Source organism: Macaca nemestrina, chromosome 8 (genome assembly GCF_043159975.1).
Source record: "Macaca nemestrina isolate mMacNem1 chromosome 8, mMacNem.hap1, whole genome shotgun sequence".
Lineage (NCBI taxonomy): Eukaryota > Metazoa > Chordata > Mammalia > Primates > Cercopithecidae > Macaca > Macaca nemestrina.
In genome coordinates this window covers 74,645,325-74,666,377 of record NC_092132.1, presented here as the reverse complement: position 1 = coordinate 74,666,377, position 21,053 = coordinate 74,645,325, and the positions used below count along the sequence as shown (strand labels likewise).

Here is a 21,053-nt window from a genome sequence, read left to right as displayed (position 1 = left end):
TTTATCCCTCACCTCCCTCCCACCCTTCCCCACAAGGCCCCAAAGTCCATTGTATCATTCTTATGCCTTTGTGTCCTCATAGCTTAGCTCCCACACATCAGTGAGAACAAATAATGTTTGGTTTTCCATGCCTGAGTTACTTCACTTAGAAGAATAGTCTCCAATCTCATCCAGGTCACTACAAATGCCATTAATTAATTCCTTTTTTTTTTTTTTTTTTTTGTGAGAGGGAGTTTCGCTCTTCTTGCCCAGGCTGAAGTGCAATGGCACAATTTCGGCTCACTGCAATCTCTGCCTCCCGGATTCAAGCGATTCTCCTACCTCAGCCTCCCAAGTAGCTGGGATTACAGCCATGCAATACCAGGCCTGGGTAATTTTTGTATTTTTTTTTAGTAGAGATGGGGTTTCATCACGTTGGGCAGGCTGCTCTCAAACTCCTGACCTCAGGTGATCTACCTGCCTTGGCCTCCCAAGGTGCTGGGATTACAGGCATGAGCCACCATGACAGGCCCGTCATTCCTTTTTATGGCTGAGTAGTATTCTATCATATAAATATATCAGTTTCTTTATCTACTCGTTGATGGATGGGCATTTGAGTTGGTTCCATGATTTTACAATTGCAAACTGTGCTGCTATGAACATGAGTATGCAAGTATCTTTTTTGTATAATGACTTCTTTTCCTCTGGGTAGATACCCAGTAGTGGGATTGCTAGATCAAATGGTAGTTCCACTTTTAGTTATTTAAGGAAATCTCCACACTGTTTTCCATAGTGGTTGTACTAGTTTACATTCCCACCAACAGTGTACAAAGTATTCTCTGTTCACCACATCCACATCAACATTTACTGTTTTTTGATTTTTTGATTGTGGCCATTCCTGCAGGAGTAAGGTGGTATTGCATTGTGGTTTTGATTTGTATGTCTCTGATCACTAGTGATGTTGAGCATTTTTTCATGTTTGTTGGCCATTTGTATATCTTCTTTTGAGAATTGTCTATTCATGTCCTTAGCCTACTTTTTGATGGCCTTGTTTTTTCTTACTGATTTGTGTTCATTATAGATTCTAGATATTAGTCCTTTGTCAGATGTATAGATTATGAAGATTTTCTCCCACTCTGTGGGTTGTCTGTTTACTCTGCTGTTTGTTCCTTTTGCCATGCAAAAGCTCTTCAGTTTAATTATGTCCCAACTATTTATCTTTGTTTTTAATACATTTGCTTTTGGGTTCTTGGTCATAAAATCTTGCCTAAGCCAGTGTCTAGAAGGGTTTTTCCAATGTTATCTTCTAGAATTTTTATAGTTTCAGGTCTTAGATTTAAGTCCTTAATCCATCTTGAGTTGATTTTTGTATAAGGTGAGAGATGAGGATCCAGTTTCATTCTCCTGTATGTGGCTAGCCAATTATGCCAGCACCATTTATTGAAAAGGGTGTCCTTTCCCCACTTTATGGTTTTGTTTGCTTTGTCAAAGATCAGTTGGTTGTAAGTATTTAGGTTTATTTTTGGGTTTTCTATTCTGTTCCATTGGTGTATGTGACTGTCTTATATTGGTACCATGCTGTTTTGGTGACTATGGCCTTACAGTATAGTTTGAAATCAGGTAGTGTGATGCCTCCAGATTTGTTTTTTTTGCTTAGTCTTGCTTTGGCTATGCGGGCTCTTGTTTGGTTCCATGTGAATTTTAGAATTGTTTTTTCTAATTCTGTGAAGAATGATGGTAGTATTTTGATGGGGATTGTGTTGCATTTGTAGATTGCTTTTGGCAGTATGATTTTCACAATATTGATCCTACACAAACATGAGCTTGGGATATGTTTCCATTTGTTTGTGTCAGCTGACAAATATTTTTGATGTAAAAACTAACCTGATCAGTGTAGTGGGCAAGGGGAGGGGGATGGTAAAGGTCAAGAGCAGTGCAAGGTAATCCTGAAGCCTCTGTCTAGAAGAATGAGTAAAGTCTTACATACTGAGAAAAGTGGATGTTCTGAGATCAGAAAACAGGTACAGATTGTGGGGGAGAGAGGAGTTCAGTTTTAAAACAACCGAGTTTGAAATACCATTTTGAAGCCCTCAGATAGGTCATGAGGTATGATTGGTCAAGTCTAAAACTTATTTAATTTAGGTATGGGTCATCTTTTGGAAGTGAGAATATGGGAAAGCCCTGAATTGAATTGATAGGTAGATCCCTAAGCCTCCTTAGGATACAACACTAATTTTTTAAAGTGTAAATTCCATTTTTCAAAAAAATGGTAATCATATGATTCAAATAAACAATTTAATAAAGAGTGAGGTCTTTCTTTTCTCATTTCTCAAGCAACTCATTTTCTCCTCCCAGAGTAAGCAATGTTATTGGGTTTCTTTTGTATCCTTCCTGATGTACTCTTTACACATACCAGCACGTATGCATAAACCTTCTGTTCTTTTTTTTTTGTTTTTGAGACAGGGTTTCACTCAGTTGCACAGGCTGGAGTGTAGTGGTACAATCTTGACTCACTGCAGCCTCCGCCTCCTGGGTTCAAGCGATCATCCCATCTCAGCCTCCTGAATAGTGAGGATTACAGGCATATGCCACCATGCTCAGCTAATTAAATTTTTTTTGGTAGAGACAAGGTCTCACTATATTGCCTAGGCTGGTCTTTGAACTCCTGGGCTCAAACGATCTTCCCATCTCTGCCTCCCAAAGTGCTGGGATCCTTCCATGCTTTTTTATGACACGTATACACAGACCCTTCACCTTCCCTGGCTAAGGGACATTTACTTACCTTAGAGTGGCTCCCTCAGTCTTAATCACGTCTCCATCTTTCAGATAAACATATTGTTGCTCTCCATTTCCTATAATTTCTTCTCTCTGAGGATTCCGTGGGAGTTTTTTAATGCAATAGGTCGTGTCTAGTCATAAAACATATAAAATATATTGATTCACACTTTAAATCATAATTAAGGCTTTTAAGAGATCAACTTTCATAGAGCTAACACTTGTGAATGACTGCATAAAATATTAACATTAAGAGACAATAGAAAATGGGATGAATTACAGCAGGTTATCTCTGGGATGTAACTATTTCATATCTTTCAACCAAACAGCTCTTCATTCTTTCATGCCCCTCTAGGTTTACAAGAAAGCCTCTATATTTTTTGAGTCACTCCTAGTTTATATAAAACATTTAAAAGTAGTTCTTCATAATCTCAGCTAGCTTTGGCATCCCAACAAGTGTTGAAGAGGCAGTAATACAGAACCTGGAAACTTTATCCAGGTGCCTAACATGTAGCAAAGGTGTCATACAGTAATTAATAACAAAAGGATGATAGCATGAGGTCCTTGCTATGAGTACTGAAATGAAGCCCCAAAGCAGTGGCTAAGATATTAAACCTTTAAAATAAGCTTAATCTATACCACCCCTCACTGACACAAAGAAAATAAATTAATTAACCAATTAACAATTGAGTGCCAATTAACTAACCAGTATACTAGGTACACTGAATACAATCACTGTGATATCAAAGTTCTTAAAAGTTGCCCTGATTGGGAAACTAAAATTTACAAACATGAAACAAAGAACTATACTTGGTACCATTTAATGAATATTAAATGGACAATTCGGCTAATAAAGGCAGCAAGAGTTCAGAGAAAGGAGAGTTAGGAAACGATTTATAAATATGATAGAACTTGAGGTGTGACTTACAGGATGAGCAGGATGGGTAAAGGTACAGAGAAGGAGTTGTAGGTAAGGGGAACTGCATTAGGAAAGGCATTAAGTCCAGGCATGGTGGCTCACACCTGTAATCCCAGCACTTTGGGAGGCCAAGGCAGGCAGATCACAAGGTCAGGAGTTCGAGACCAGTCTGGCCAATGCAGTGAAACCCCATCTCTACTAAACATACAAAAAAATTAGCCAGGTGTGGTGGTGTGTGCCTGTAGTCCCAGATACTAGGGAGGCTGAGGCAGGGGAATCGAGTGAGCCCGGGAGGCGGAGGTTGCAGTGAGCCATGATCGCACCATTGCATTTCAGGCAGAGCAGCAGTGTGAGACTCTGTCTCAAAACAAACAAACAAACAAACAAACAAACAAACAAACAAACAAACGCATTAAAATAAGAATAAACATGACATATGTCTGACAACATAATGCTATCAATTTTTCTACTGCAAAATACTGGCTGGGAAGAGTGGAGATAAAGTTAGATAGGTAAGATGAGCTCAGATCAGAAAGGGTCTTAAATTACCTTCTACAAAATAGAAGAATATAAACTTTATCATGTGTAATCACTACACATTCTTTAGTAAGATAATGAAATAGTGTTAACTCATGATAAATATGGCGGCTGTGGGTAGGGAGACCAAAAGGAGATCAGAGAGCCCAGGAGGGCAATGACTGCAATTTCCCAGCTGGAAGGTACTGAATATTAGGGTTAAGATGGTAGCACTGGAAATATGAAAGCAGAAAGAGATATTTCAAAGAAAAATGGACAAGGCACACGAATCTGCTAGTTTGAGGATAAAGGAGACAGAAACACTGAAATAAAAAGAAAAGAAACAACAACAAATACCACTTCCCCTTCCAACCCCAAACTCTATTATTTTGTATCTTAGAGGCCAAAGGAAAACAATGATATGCTTTTCTGGGAATTGACATCATATAACAAGATTGAGATATTGAGTTTTTTTTTGTTTGTTTTGTTTATAAGCTGTATAATTTTATCTTTCAGTAAATAAATGGAGGCGTTACATTTCTGCTTATGAGACCTTTAGTAGACAATTTAAAAAATCACAATTATATCAAAATTACAAAATCAATGTCATACTATAACTTTGTATCTGTTTTCAAACTTACGTGCAAATATAAATGAAAACACATATCCTATTTGAGTGGTTGTTGGAGGCTGGGGATGGGGGAAATCACTGCAAAGCAGCACGAGGGGACTGTTTTTGGAATGGAGGAAGTGTTCCATATCTTGACTGGAATGGTCACGTAGGTATTCATGTTTGTTAAAACTCACCAAACTGTTCACTTAAAATGGGCATATTTTATGTATGTAAATTAAAGCTCAATAAAATTGATTTATGAAGGAAAAAAGTGGGCTATAAACATTTTAATTTTTCAAACTGAAAAATCTGAAGAGTTGGCTGAGGTGACAAAGCTAATTAAGAAATCACAGAATAGTGTTTTTTTCCCCCCGCAAACAGGGTTTCACTTTGTAGCTCAGGCTGGTCTTGAACTGCTGAGCTCAAACTATCCTCCTGCCTCAGTCTCCTGAGTAGCTGGGATTATAAGCACACACCACCGTCTCTGGCATAAAATAGTTTTTTAATTCACAAGATTTAATAGGTAGATTAAAAGAAGAGGTTTAAGACAAGATTAAAAGAGGCAAGACAAGAGAAGGAAAAGTCAGAGTGAGAGATTATAAGTTCCTGTGGTATACAGTGCCCTTATATTGGAAGAAAGGAGCTAAGAGGGTAAGGAAGCTTGGTTGCCAGTTTTTTAAATAACTGGCCGCCTGGTGATATTGGGTGTGTTAGCTGAGATGTCCCAATTATAGTCACAAGGCCTAAAAAAGCAGATCTTTACAAATGTTTAAAAATACTAGCTCAATGTAAACGAGCATGAATGTTCTTGACCTCCTTACTGTGCCCCGAATGTGCCAACCACACTCTCATTCCAGCATCTTTGCTCTTGCAATGCTGTTTGCCTGGCAGGCCTTACTGCCAGGAGCTTGCTCCTTCTCTCTGTCCACTCTGGATATAACAGCCCTTGCCCTTCTCCACTTTACTCTCTCTTCCCTTTCTCTTATTATACCTTTATTTTCCTGCATAGCACCCATGATGATCTGATCTATTTTTTTCTCTTTTTTTTTCATTCTGGTGCCCAGGCTGGAGTGCAGTGGCACAATGATGGCTTACTGCAGCCTCAGCTTCCCTGGCTCAAGCAATCTGTCCACCTTGGCTTCCCGAGTAGCTGGGACTTCAGGTGCATGCCACCATACCTTGGAAACTTTTGCACTTTTTTTGGAGAGACAGGGTCCTGCTATGTTTCCTAAGCTGGTCTTGAACTCCTAAGCTCAAGCAATCCACCCACCTTGACCTCCCAAAGTGTTGGGATTACAGGCATGAGCCACTGCACCCAGACTGATCTATTATTTATTTACCACTAACGTCCCTACTGGAATGAAAGCTCCATGAGAACAGTGTCTGTTTTGTTCACTGCCATACCCCTTGTGCCAAGAACACTGTCTGACGTATAACAGTAAAAGGAATATTTGTTTAATGAATGAATGAACGAATTTAGGTATATGATGGTGGGATGAGGAAATAAAGAGATGGAAAATATCAATACTGTATAGGTTTCAGGGACAATGAATTATCAATACAATGATATCTTCCCTGAATTTCAGCATATCTTAGTAACTGCCTTAAAGTTATAGAAGGCCTGAGATAATCTGTTAGAATGTGAACAATAAGAGCACCTACCTCACAGTATCCACATAAATTGTTTAGTGCAGTGCCTGGCACAGAGTAAATGCTCAACAGTTGTTAGTTATGATTGAGTCTGAATAGTAACTCACAGACTAAAGTAAAATTGAGGATTTGAAACAGAAATCAGGACTTTCCGTTCCTCCTTTGTTAAAACTAGGCACAATATTCAACAGTCTCATCAATTTCTAAAAGTATCATTTAAAACTGAGGCATTTAGTAAATGGTTTATAGACTACTTAGCTCTGTAACTGAAATAAATTATTCTCCAAACATGGCTTTCCTCAATGAGCTTAATGAATGTTTTCTGTTTACCATTATTGATGCTTTTACAAATATCTCCTATGCCTCCAGAATGATCGTGGTGCCAGTGAGTCACTACAATTTCCTGGATTGCTGTGTTAAATTCAGTTAGAGCCTGCTTTAAACAGCGGATATATTCTGGAATTGCTGGTTCTCCAGTGTCAATGAGGATTCTCCTGAAAATTAAATGGAAGATAATCACACAATTGGAACGCTGAGTTGATATTAGCATTATTTTGTACACAGATAATTTACATTAAAGAAACTGCAAAAATTATTTTACTTTCAACATGCTCAAAAAACAGCTATGTCACTTCAGCTTAACTACAGTAATCTCACCCTAAGAAAGTTTTCTGAAAAAAATTAGAGCTAAATCTAAGTCTAAACAAGGAATAATAGCAATAATCTTGAACATTTACATAGCAATTAAAGAAAACATGGCACCATTCCAAGGACCTTACATATTTTAACAATTGCATTCCTCATAACAACTGGTTAACATAGATATTTTATCATTATATTTAGAAGTAACTTGCCCAGGTTACTCTACAGATAAATGGCAGAAACATCTTTCAAACCCAGGTATTCTGATGCCAGAATATGTGCTCTTATCTATCTGCCTTTGAGATCTCATATCTCAGTATATTTCAAAAGTTTTATAGATACGAAAGATTTTGATTCGATGGCACCCCTAAAGGAACTAGTCTTTGGCACTAGATATAGAACTATATAGAACTTATCACTGAAGTTTTACATTAGCACCCTGACACATGAAAATGAAGGCTTTAGTGAAGCACGGGAAAAACGTCTGAGCTATTTTCATTCTTTACTTAGACAACCCAATTAGCTTTTTTTTTTTTTTTTTTTTTTTTTGCTTGTGGTTCTGAATCTTCCTTATATTTTGTTTGCCCTTCCTCATGGTTTCATGAGGTGGCCTTTATGAAGTTTTGCTGAACTAAAGACATCAGGGTGACATGTGCCTCAAGATCCATTTTTTTTTTTTGGAGTCAAGGTCTTGCTCTGTCACCCAGGCTGGAGTGCAGTGATGTGATCTCAGCTCATTGCAGCCTTGACCTCCCGGGTGCAAGCGATTCTCCCACATCCACCTCCTGAGTAGCTGCGACTCAGGTATGCGCCATCAAGCCCAGCTCATTTTTGTAGAGATGGTGTTTCGTCATATTGCCCAGGCTGGTCTCTTAACTCCTGGGGTCAAGCAATCCTCCCACCTTAGCCTCCCAAAGTGCTGGGATTACAGGTGTTGAGCCACCATGCCCAGCTCAAGATCCAATTCACAAACTTCTTTACTCGTGCTGTTTCACAGTAACACCTCACTAATTCATGCTGGCTGACAGATTAGCCTCGATGAAAAGTCTGAGTTATTCATTCATTGATCAATAACTGTTTACAGATTACGTAATATGTGCTACAACTTTGTTCTTGCAGTAAGCAGGACAAAACATCCCTGCTTACATTCAACTGTTGGTGAGAAGGGGAACTGCATATGACTGGAAATAAACAATAAAAGTAACATACAATAGAAAGCATTTTGCAAAGCATTAAAATTAAACAGTGAGTAACTGGATGGCTATTTTTTATTGGTTGTTTTGTTTCCCTAACCCTACTCCCTGAGACCCAGAGCCAACAAAAACAAACTGGCCTCTCATAAGGGAGGAGGGCAATGGCCTCATAGCCCATTGGCTTCTATCTGCACCCTATGTTCTGTAGCACAGTAGATGTCCTTCAGAAACAGTGTTGAACTGTCCTATCCGGAGACAGTAGCCCAGGTGGTCACATTGGACCAAGGGGGCATTTATTATAGGGTTCTGTTGGTAGTTGAAATATAAGGAAGAGATGGCTTAAAGAACATTTAGAAGGTACAATCAACCAACCAACAGGATATTTGTTAAACAACTAGATGTGGAAGGAGGGAAACAGTTGGCGATTCTGAGGTTTCTAGGTGGGAGGATTGGTGTGCCATTAATCAAGAAGGTAAACCTTGGAGGGAGCAAATTTGAGATGAGTGTGATTTGGGTCAGAGAGAATTCTGATGCTATTCCTAGCTATCGTACCTCGCTTTTTTTCCATAGCAAAAAAATGTTATTACATGTTATTACCATGTAACATATTATGTATTTACATATTTATTTGTTTATTGCCTATTTCCACACCCAATACTACCCTACAAATTTGAGTCCCTTCAGGGCAGAAAGCTTGTCTGTTTGGTTCAAGGAATTTATGGATTTATTTGTTTATCTATAATACATTGTACTGCACTTAGCACTGTGCATATTTAGTCATGCTAAATTAAAAATACACAAGACTATAATACTATGATACCTCCAATAACACTCTCTAGCCCACCCATCCTAGATTTTGGCTGCCTCCATGCATTTGGGGTTATTTACCACAAATTCTCACTGCCCCTAAAGAAGAGTCAATGGGACTATTTTTGTGGGTCTTCTGGTCCTCAAAAAGAATCCTTCCACGCTTCATGTAAGACTCAAATTTTTTCAATCCATCAAGGCCCCACCACTTTTAAAATTATTTCTTAATCCTTGCCTTCCCGTCCTCCCAAGAAACTCTGTTCTGAAATATCTCATAATCTAAAAATGAATATAAATCTCTGTAATTTAAAGACCAGATCACATCACACTGATCATGACAAAATTAACAGGGTTGATACACGAATTTGATAAAATCTAGTAGCAACGAAAACAGATCTTTTAGAATGCCTGTGCTGGTTGTTTGCAGTTGAAAGTTTGAGTGACCATATGACTGTGGTACTGAAGAACATGTTTCTGGGCCTCCAGTTTTAGGTCTCTTAATGGTCCTGTCTTGGTCTAACAAAATTGGAATTGACAAAAGAAGGGCTCTCAAAAGAAAGAAAACAGAAAAAAGTTCTGGAATTAATACAATCTATTCAGAACAAAGGAGGGGTGTCTAGATGCTATCAAACCTAAAACATGAGTTTGCAACAAGCTTTGAGGGAAAAAAAAAAGTCACACTGATAACATATTACATTGACAGAGCAATTTAAACCATTTGGAGCTTTCATATTTACTATTTCTTTTGATCCTCATATCAACTCTAGGGAGGAATTATTACTTTATTAATTATTTATTTTAAGAAAACTAGTCTTCAGAAAGGCTAAGTGATTTGCTCCAGGTCATATAACTAGCAAGAGGCAGTGCCGGGAAGCACTAGATGTTCAGATGCAAGGTCAGTGACTTCTCCATTGAAAACACGGCCTCTCTAGCAGAAGGGGATTGCTTAGGTTAAATGCTTAGAATCATTCTTTATGTGGCAAAAATAAAACTTCAGCTATACATTTGAAAAAACTGTTAACAGTTTTGAAATTGAAAAAAATGTTATTAGTTTCTCCCTTAGCAAACAGTTACTCTAACCATGATGTCTGTGAATAGTTATAATAGATGATTGGATAGTATCATCTCTACATGGGCTAGCTGACTTTGTTCTTTTTGGTCAAGACAATAATATCCTGTATCTTAGGAGGTCATTTTGCAAATGCAAATTATGCTAATCAAGGGCTCAAGAAAATAGATGAAATCTGTATAGGTCTATGAACGATTTATTCACTAGAGCAAAGTGTCTGGCACACAGTAGGCACACAATAACTATTTGCTACATGAATGGAGAAAAAAATGTTCAATTGATGGAAAATTAGTAGAATCAAATTCCTTGTTATATGTATTTTATGTCAATATTAAGATAGCTATTAACTGGTCTCTATTTGCTGTCACTCTTACAAAATCATTAGATATTTTCTGAACACTTACTGTGAGCCCAGTGTTGTCTAGATGTTATGAGGAAAGCAGAAGTGATAAAAATAATAGCTAACATGGTATGTTTTCCATGTGCTACAACTTAAGTACTTTTCATATATGTTTTTTCACTTAAATTTCACTGAATCCTCATAACATCTAATGAGGTAGGTACTATACAACCTTCACTGGGTTGTATCAGGCATCTGAAGCTTAGAGCTGTCTTGTCCAAAGTCATATGGCTAGTAAATGGCACCAGGATTTTAATCTAGGTAACCAGAGTCCAGAGTTTTAATTCTATTCCACTTGACTGCCTTTTTCTATTATCAGCCACACTATCTGCCCACAAAGTATGTACAATTTTGATAGGAAAGGTTAAAATTGCAGCTTTTAGAGGTTCTTGAGCAGAGGAGGAAAGTGAAAATACTGGACAATTTGGCTGTCATTAGTTGATTCAAATGCTTATGGAGTGCCTATGTACTAAGCATCACAGTTAGGTCTAGCAGTATTTTAGTGAAATTCATTTGGCATCCATGGGCTGATCAGATGAGAAAGGAAGACTAGCTAAAACTATAGTTATCCAGCAGTCTTGGAGTCATTATAGTGAAAATTAAGAGAAAATGTACAGAATGCTCATTCATTCAGCAACTATTTAGTGTTCCACCTGTATCATGTATAAGGCTCTGTGCTAGGTGCTGGGGATATAGCCATGAATACGCTTTCACTGAACTGATGTTATAGTGGGGTATGAAGGTGTGGAAAGACACTAAGCTTCTTGTACAAAAAAATCATTTCATTATCATTAAGGACCATGAAAAGTATGGAGTGCTTCTAATACATTCTGATGGGTCAGGGAAGACTTCCATGAGGGAATGGTATTTCAGCTGTGCTCTAAAGGATGAATGAGATTAGCTGGATAAAGAAGGGAGGGAAGAGTGGAAGAAAGAGGAAAGCATGCATGAAGGCCCTGAGACAGGGTATCATAAACCTCATCTGAAACACTATAAGGCCAGCATGGCTGGAATGGGAGAGGTTTGACAGGAGCCCGATAAGACTGATGGAGGTCAGAATACACAAGGCCTTCCAATTTTCATTCCTAACATACCACTCAGGCTACATAGGGAAGATTGGATTGGAGAGAGACGGAAGTAGTCGTACAGAAGCCAGTTAGGAGGCTATTACAGTAGCCTAAGCAAGAGTTCTGCTGGCTTGGACTGAGTGGTAGCAGGGGACATGAATAGATCTTCATAATGGCTTGGTTATGCAGTAGGAAGCAAATAAATGTCTGGGAGGGTATTTAGGCATTTCCTTTGATGGTTTTGTTTACCAAGATATGAACAACTGGAGGAGGACCTGGCAGTTTTCTGGGAAAGTTTATGAGTTCAGTATGGAAAACACTGAGTTCCAGACAGCAGTGAGTCATGCAAATAGATTTAAAAGTTGGCTACTTAGTCTGAAGATCAAGTTTGGAATTTGAACTGGAGCTATATATTTGGTAGTTAATAATAAACAGATAATAAAGGTAAAGCCAAAGAAGTAGATGAGGTCACCTAGAGAAAACAGTAGGAGGACATGAGAGATGAGGATTACATCTTGAATAACTAAAATCATTAAAGATTTGGTAAAGAAGGTGACTCTATCAAGGTGAAAGAGAAAGAGCAGCTCGAGAGGTAAGAGGAAACCTGAAGAATGTGGTGTTGGCAAATTAAGGAGGGAGTGGTCAATGGTGTCAAAGCATTGAAGTTCAAGGAAGATGAGAACAGAAAAAAATACCATTGAGGTTAGTGATACAAAAGCCGCTTGTGATCTTAGAACTGTTTTGTGAAGCAGAGTGGGTGGACACCAATCTCAGAACATCTGACAAGAGGTCAATTAATATTAATTTCTAGCCACCTTTTACTGTACATGTTTTACTGTATACAGTAGCATCATCTACACTTATTTCTAGCTCAACTATACAGACTCTCTAGTTCAACTATTTGGAGAAATAATTTACATAGTGCAAGTAATTCCACTGGCTATTCCACTCCATTAATTTACGTGAGCAACAGTGTTAAGTAATTTAAGACAGGAGACTATAAATCTGCTTTTCCCTCAGTTAGTCTTTAAGTCTCTTTTAGCACTAGCACTTTGCTATGTTGAGTGTGATTCTAGTGTTTAAAGATACAGTGTGTATTTTTCGTACAACATAGCCCCTAAACACAAGCCAATTTCTTCATCTGGTTTTCAAACAGAATCAGCCATCTGTTTCAACGCTGGAAAAAAGGCAGGTTGTGCTGAACTTACTGAGACAATACACTGATCTCCAACATGGTGTTCTTCTAAGAGACTTTCCAGGGTAATTCTGATAATATGCATCTTTTGTCTGAGGTATTGACTAGTTTAAGATGACACACTGAAGAGAGACCGCCTATGGATTTACTTGGTTGAGGGACTTCCAGCCAAGACAGACTGTAACCTAGAGATCTGGCATTTTTCCTGCTTAATTCTCTACCCTCCTAGATTCTGGTGGTAGCCTAAACCTTTGGTAACTACCTGACCCTGCCTTGTTTACTCTGAGCTTAATCTTTTACCTGCCCACCTTGTAGGTCTGCTACTTCTAAAATTCTTATTTACTGGAAAAACGCCAAACAGTAGACACTTCCAAGGAAAACTCAATTAACTGTACTTACTAAATCGTTTTTAGTAATCAATTATATTTTAAAAAATTATTTATGTCTTGACTGCACAATTAAACTCTACGCTCAAGAGACAGTACATTTTCTTGGTTCATCCAGTAAAGACTACAAAAGTTGCTAAATGCCTAAGACTTACTATGCAGTAAACCAAATCTCCCATTCCTGCATAATTTCACTAAAACAGAACGCAGTTAAACAAGAGCAAAAGTATCTTCTTAGAAATACAGGTGTGTTACTGTGTCTGCAAATTAAACTCAAACAACTGAAACAAAAAACTTCTCCACATTAGTTACGTCAGCTCCTCTTAGGATCCCACAGGCTACAGACAACCAATTTGGAAGCCAAGAGAATCCTGCCCTCTGCTGCTGAGTTGAGGAAATCGCCTCAACATAATCGCTTTTGAGAAGGGAAGTTCCACTCTGGGCAAAACACCAGTTAAAGTCAAGTGAGCAAAGTAAACCCTTTCTTGGACTCTTGACACCCGAATTTCCTCAAGTTTAAACACGCACACTCTGGCATTCAAACATCAAGCAGAGTAAATCGGGTTTCAAAACAGGAAGTTTCTTTCTTTCTTTTCTTTTTTTTTTTCCATTTCTCGCTAAATTAGGGAGCTATCACCCGGGGTGGTCGTATTTTAGCTAGCTTCGAGATCCGAGTGTCTTGCGTGCAGTCCCGGCGGGCCGCTAGGCGCGGGGCTGCCCTGCTAGGGACAGGACGCGGCGCTCTCCACTGCCCGCACACCCGCGATCAGTCACAGCCCGGGCTCCGCGGCCGGCCGCGTACGTTGGGGAGGTTGGAGAAGAACGTTTACCTGGGGCCGGTCCCCACTAGGTAGGTGTTAGTGCCCTGGAGGGTCATGGGACCCGGGTTACAGCCCAACACACGCACGACTCGATTGGACAGCCGCTCGACGCGCTGCAGTATAGCAGCCATTCCCGCCTCAGCCGGCGCCGCAGTGTTGCCTATCTGGATACTCCACCGCGGAACAAACCAACAGGCCGCGGACAGCGAGTAGCGTCCATGTGACGCCGCGCAAGCCGGGAGGGAGGGGATTGGCTAGCGGGGGAGAGGGGGGCAGGTATCGTGTGACACCGCGGGCGCGCTGGGGCGGGGATCCGGCAGCGCGGCCGGGGACAGAACCAGAGGTCACGTGACGCCGCGCGGGCTGCGCCGGCAGTGGTGGGAAGGCTGGCGCGAGGCGTGAGGTGGCGTGAGGCGAAGCGGGAATCTGGCTCTGTCACGGGGCCTGGTGCTTCACGGGTTTGTGTCCTAGACAGGCGAGTGGATCCCAGTGGGCGAGACATTTTAATCTGGAAGAGTCTTGTGATGGGGCAGACAGGTTTGGTAACTGTTCGTTATTCAGTAATAAATCCCAGGAAGGATTGCCAGTCAGACTTTTAGGCAGTGGCTCTGTGTGTGTATGTGTGTAGTAGTGGTAGCCTGTTCATCTTTTTTTTTTTTTTTGAGACGGAGTCTCGCTCTGCCGCCCAGGCTGGAGTGCAGTGGCCGGATCTCGGCTCACTGCAAGCTCCGCCTCCCGGGTTCACGCCATTCTCCTGCCTCAGCCTCCTGAGTAGCTGGGACTACAGGCACCTGCCACCACGCCCAGCTAGTTTTTTGTATTTTTAGTAGAGATGGGGTTTCACTGTGTTAGCCAGGATGGTCTCGATCTCCTGACCTCAGGTGATCCACTCGCCTCGGCCTCCCAAAGTGCTGGGATTACAGGCGTGAGCCACCGCGCCTGGCCAGCCTGTTCATCTTTTATAATAAATACTGGTAAGACATATTTACTTAGTACTTCCTACTGTGCCTAAGTGCTTTCTACAAACATCTCACTTAACTCCCTTAATCCTCAAAACATTATTAAGAGGTGGACACTATTTTTGTTACAAATGAAAAACGGGGATTGGGCGGCTGCCCAGCTGACAGAGTCTGCGTGTGCAGCCTTGCTCCTACCTGCCTCGCACTAACACTTGCCCAGCTCTGTGAGATTGAAGGAGCGTGTCTCTGCCTCCCAGTGTTACCCGCCTGCCCAGAGAGCTAGGCTGGTCTTGTGGAGCTGTTTTATGTCCAAGATGGCGGGGACTCATTTTCTCTGTAACAAGTCGGTTTCTAACCAGCCAAGTATTAACTATCCAGTGTTAACTACCGCTTCCCATTAAAAAAGTTGAGTTATAAATTACCTAAAAGAAAATACACAGATCCTGTAGTGAGTTCATCGAGTTCATTCTCCTACATCAGGCATTTCAATCTGTCAATATGTATTTACTATAGCCATCAATTAATGGCTATTCAGGCAGGAAGCTATGCACATCTTCCCTTTTTAAGAACTCTGCTGAAAAGTTCTCCTGAGAATCGGGGCACACCCATTCTTTTATCCTTTAGCTTAAATAATTTCCTTACTTAACTTACTTATTTACTTACAGGGTCTGGCTTTCACCCAGGCTGTAGTGCAGTGGCACTATCATAGCTCACTGTAACCTTGAACTCTTGAACTCAAGCGATTCAGGTGATCCTCCTGCTTCGGTCTCCCAAAGCACTAGGATTACAGGCCTGAGCCACCATGCCTGGCTGAAATAAACTTTTTAGCTCCCACATATAAATAAGAATATGTGATATTTGTCTTTCTATGCTTGGATTATTTCACTTAGCACAGTAACCTCTAGTTCCATCCATGTTGCTGCAAATGACATGATTTCATTATTTTTTAGGGCTAAATAGTATTTTATTGTGTGTATACATCACATTTTCTTTATCCATTTGTTTGTTGATGGACTTTTAGGTTGATTTCATATCTTTCCTATTGTGAATAATGCTGCGATAAACATGCAGGTGCAGTTCTCCCTCTGATATACAAATAGTAGTGGGATTGCTAGATCATATGGTAGTTCTATTTGTGTGTGTGTGTGTGTGTGTGTGTATGTATGTGTGTATTTTATAAATCTCTGTACTGTTTTCCATAGCGGTTGTACTAATTTACATTCCCACCAACTGTGTATGAGAGTTCCTTTTTCTCTACATCCTCTCTAGCATTTGTTATTGTCTTTTTAATAACAGCTATTCTAACTGGGGTAAGATGATATCTCATTATGATTTTGATTTGCATTTCCCTGATGATTAGTGATGTTGAGCATTTTTTTCATATATTTGTTGGCCATTTGTATGTCTTCTTTTGAGAATTGTCTATTCATGTTCTTTGCCCTCTTTTTGATGGGATTATTTGTGTTTTCTCTTGTTGAGTTGAGTTTCTTGTATGTTCTGGATATTAGTCCCTTGTCAGATGAATAGTTTGCAGATACTTTCTTCTGTTCAGCAGATGTCTCTGCACTCTGTTCATTGTTTCCTTTGCTGTGCAGAAGATTTTTCATTTAATAGAGTCAAATTTGTCTGTTTTTATTTTAGGTGTATGTGCTTTCGAGGTCTTAGCCGCAAAATCTTTGCCTGAACCAATGTCCTTATGTATTTTACCTATATTTTCTTCTAGTAGTTTTATAGTTTAAGGTCTTATGTTTAATCCTTCTTGAGTTGGCTTTTGCATATGTTGAGAGACAGGGTCCAGTTTCTTTAGCTTTTTTTAAAAATTAAACTTTCACCTGCACTTTCCTTTTGGATTCCATTTAATCAATTGCCAAGCTCCTCATTTGGCAGATGAAGAAATAGGCCAAATGATTTAACAGTAAGGCAACTTGCATAGGGTCATACAAGGAGATACTAGAAGAAGAGTACAAATAGAGGGTAGATAGTAACTATGTTTTAGATGAGATAAAATTGAGGTGATTGTGGTATATCCAGGTGAAGAAACCTATAGACAGGTAGATACATTTTTTGGTTGGGTGCAGTGGCTCACGCCTGTAATGCCAGCACTTTCAGAGGCTGAGGCAGGAGGATCACTTGAGGTCAGGAGTTCGAGACCAGCCTGACCAACATGGCAAAACCCTGTCTCTGCTAAAAATACAAAAATTAGCTGGGCATGGTGGCAGGTACCTGCAATCCCAGCTGCTTGGGAGACTGAGGCAGGAGAATCACTTGAACCCAGGAGGCGGAGGTTGCAGTGAGCTGAGATCGTGGCACTGCATTCTAGCCTGGGCGACAGAGACTCTGTCTCCAAAAAAAAAAAAAAAAAAAAAAAAGATTCAAAGTTAAGTCTTTGTGAATATGTTTAGAAATGTGACTTGAAGTTTAAGTTCCTCTCCAAGAAATCAGATCAAAGATTTTTTACGTTCTGTTCAGTCACATTTACAATAGTTTATTATCTACTTACAACATGCAAAGTAATGTTGTAGACATATTGAGGGCATGTTAAAAATGAATAAGATAGTCTTTGCTTTCTAGAGGGTCATAACCATGAAGGAGATACTTTTAAAGTATATGTGGGTTCAGGTATAGTGGCTCATGCCTGTAATCCTAGCACTGTTGGGAGGCTGAGTCTGGAGGAGTACTTGGGCCCAGGAGTTCGAGGTTATAGTGAGCTGTGATTGTGCCACTGTACTCCAGCCTGAGTGATGGAACAAGACCTTGTCTCTTAAAAAAAAGCATAAATACTAGAAAAATAATAGTATTTACTAGGTAAATACTAGAAGAGATAGTATTTACTAGTATTTACTAGGTAAATACTAGAAGAGATGTACAATTGAAGTGATGAGATTGCAAGGAGAAAGGGGAGAAACATATTTATTGGGATGATCTGGGAAAGCATAAAGACAGTGGGTTTTGAGCTGATTTTTAAAGGATTGACAGAATTTCGTCAGATAGATGGCAGTTATTCTAGACAGCAGAAAATAACCTTGAGCAAAGGCTTGGAAATAGAAGAAAAGCAGCGCTTATTTTGGGAATACAGACCAACAATCATATGCTCTTGGGGGCATACGATTTGAGAATGTATAAGGTTGAAAAGTAGGTAGGGCTAAGTTAATGATACTTTGTTAGAGTACTTCAAATTTAAGAACCTCCTTTTCAAACATGACATGTTATCCATTTGGATTTGTTGTGAGGCAAATTGTATTTTCTAGACTTATTTGACAAATACAGTGAAAGCTTGGAACGTAGTCAGCCCATGAAAGGACCTATGCTATTTCTTCCCTTCAATGAGATAGTTATAAAAGGGTGTACTGAATTCATAATGACACAGACTCTTATCACTAGATTAGAAAATGCCACATGTGACTAACAGGTGATTTCAGTTTCATTTTAGTATTCGATCTTAAAAGTTTACACATCCTTTAATTATACTTGTTTTTAGTGAAGAAGAAGTAAAATATTCACAAGATGAAGATTTTTCCAGAAGGGACTTTGAATCAAAGATGGCTTTTTATATTTGACAAGTAAGTCTGTGTTTTATATGTGTTAAATTTGGTTGACAAGGGAAAGTTTCCTAGTTTTAATTTCTTTAAATAGCTGCCTTATCTCAGATAGTTGTACAGTGGGCAAAAGTTGTGTATTTTGACTGGCAACCAGGTAGCCACATAGCTAGGTTGATATTTGGAATTGTATTGAAATTGTCTGTGTTAAACCATTCTTGCATTGCTGTAAAGAAATGCTTGAGACTAGATAATTTATAAGAAAAGAGGGCCAGGTGCAGTGGCCCATGGCTGTAATCACAGCACTTTGGGAGGCCAAGGTGGTTGGGTCACTTGAGGTCAGGAGTTCGAAATCAGCCTGCCCAATATGACGAAACCCCATCTCTAATAAAAATACAAAAATTAGCCAGGTGTGGTGGCGTGCACCTATAGTCCCAACTAGTTGGGGAGGCTGAGGCAGGAGAATCACTTGAACCCATTGTCTTTGATATTAGCACTTGGCTCCTTTTTAGTTATGCAAGTATCTTTAGCAAGTGGTTGCTCTACAGCCTGCTTGTAGTCCTCTTCTGAAGAAGCTTTTTCTTTCTTTTTTACCTAACCAGGCTGCACATTTTTCAAACTTTTATGCTCTGCTTCCTGTTTAAATATAAATTCAAATTTTAAGTCATTTCCTTGCTCCCACATCTGGGCATAGGTTGTTAGAAGCAGCCAGTCCACATCTTGAATGCTTTGCTACTTAGAAATTTCTTCTGCCAGATACCCTAAATCATCACTCTGAAGTTCAAACTTCCATAGATCTCTAGGGCACAAATACAATCCAACCAAGCTTTTTGCTGAGGCATAACGTGGGTGATCTTTGCTTCACTTCTGAATAAGTTCTTCATTTCCATCTGAGACATCAGCAGTCTGGACTTGACTGTCCATATCATTATCGACATTTGGCTCACAAGTTTTAACCAGTCTCTAAGAAGGTCCAAACTTTCCCTCATTTTCCTGTCTTCCTCTGAGTCTTACGAACTCTTTCAGTCTCTGCCTCTTACTCCGTTCCAACACTGTTTCCATGTTTTCAGGTATCTTTATACCAAAACTTTACTACTGGTACCAATTTTCTGTGTTAGGCCATTCTTGCACTGCTGTAAAGAAATACTTGAGACTGGGTAATTTATAAGAAAAGAAGTTTAATTGGCTCATGGTTCTTCAGGCTGTACAGGAAGCAAAATGCCAGAATCTGCTTTTGGGGAGGCCTCAGGAAGCTTACAATCATGGCAGAAGGTGAAGAGGGAGCAGGTGTCTCACATGGTGAGAGCAGAGCAAGAAAGTAGTGGGGGAGACGCAACGCTTTACAACAACCAAATCTCACTCACTATCATGAGGACAGCACCAAACCATGAGGGATCCACCCCATGACCCAAAACCTCCCACCAGGCCCCACCTCCAACATGGGGGATTACAATTCAACATGAGATTTGGTAGGGATATATATTCAAACTATATCATTGTCCTATTAAGTCAGTAAGTGTAAGAAGTCCCCTATGAAGCTAAACTTTGTAGGTGACATTATTTTACCTAAAGTGGTACCGGAATAGTGATCAACCATAGAGATAGAGATGAACTATTCTTAATACAAGTTATACAACTATGTGGTTATTGAAAGACCTGCAGGCTCTCTTTATCAGATCTGCTATATGTATTAGCTTGCTGTGTAGGTTTCCTTCTACTTGGTGTTATGTTCTGCCTGACTAAATTAGGAATATGGATATTACCATATTAGATTAATCTATTGCATCTAATGTTCTGCCAGTAAGAGTTTCTGTTTCTTGGAAATTATTCTTTCCATCTTGTAAAAGTTGACTCAAAACTGCTAGTGTTGGCCAGGTATGGTACCTGTGCTGATAGTCCCAGCTACTCAGGAGGCTAAGGTGGGTGTATCATTTGAGCACAGGAGTTCAAGACCAGCCTGGGTAATATAGAGAGACCCTGTCTTAAAACAAGCAAACAAACAAACCAACAAACAACCCAAACCTGCTACTACATTTTTGTTACTCATGCCAGGTAAAGGAAGCTCTCTTTATGTGTTGAGAGATTAAGAAATGCACATATGGAATACTGAAGTATTATAGTCTGTAATTTTAAGGAAATTATCTACATTTAAAATCATTTAAAGCAAAATTTTAGCTTAACTATTGTGTTTTAGTCAACTTTTATTCTTTTGAACATGTTCTCAGACTATAAAGTTTTGCTGAGAAGAGGCAGTGGAAAATAAGTTAGAGAAAAAGAAAATTAACAAAAAATCTTTTTTTTGTTTTGTTTTGTGACAGGGTCTCACTTTGTTGCCCAGACTAGAGTGCAGTGATGCTGTGTCAGTTCACTGCAACCCCCACTTTCTGGGCTAAAATGATCCTCCCACCTCAGCCTCCCAAGTAGCTGACACTACAGGAACACACTACCATGCCTGGCTAATTTTTGTATTTTTTTTTTTTTTTGTAGAGGCGGGGTTTCACCATATTGCCCAGGCTGGTCTTGAAC

At 39.6% G+C, this 21,053-nt stretch overlaps 2 protein-coding genes across 8 annotated transcripts in view; one reads left to right on the top strand and one right to left on the bottom strand.

The window, feature by feature from the left end:
- The window catches only part of LOC105483599 (lactamase beta 2), a 29,998-nt gene extending 15,685 nt beyond the window's left edge, over positions 1 to 14,313 (bottom strand). Inside the window, exons 1-3 of one of the 2 annotated variants that reach the window (XM_011744540.2) lie at positions 14,042 to 14,313; positions 6,783 to 6,946; positions 2,762 to 2,888 (exon numbers count right to left, since the gene is read on the bottom strand). In XM_011744540.2, the coding sequence (XP_011742842.2) occupies positions 2,762 to 2,888; positions 6,783 to 6,946; positions 14,042 to 14,163 (413 nt within the window). In that variant the 5' untranslated portion in view covers positions 14,164 to 14,313. Of the gene's footprint in view, positions 1 to 2,761; positions 2,889 to 6,782; positions 6,947 to 12,838; positions 13,220 to 14,041 lie in introns of those variants that run through there. The other variant, XM_071068129.1, reaches the window with a different exon arrangement.
- The window catches only part of LOC105483600 (XK related 9), a 170,194-nt gene that overhangs the window by 48,370 nt on the left and 100,771 nt on the right, over positions 1 to 21,053 (top strand). For 3 of the 6 annotated variants that reach the window (XR_011606952.1, XM_071068127.1, XM_011744546.3), the window contains exon 3: positions 18,470 to 18,551. The exons of 1 other annotated variant lie outside the window; for it this stretch is intronic. The gene's annotated coding sequence lies outside the window, so the exon portion shown is untranslated. Of the gene's footprint in view, positions 1 to 14,370; positions 14,570 to 18,469; positions 18,552 to 21,053 lie in introns of those variants that run through there. 2 more of the 6 variants (XM_011744547.2, XM_011744542.2) reach the window with 2 other exon arrangements.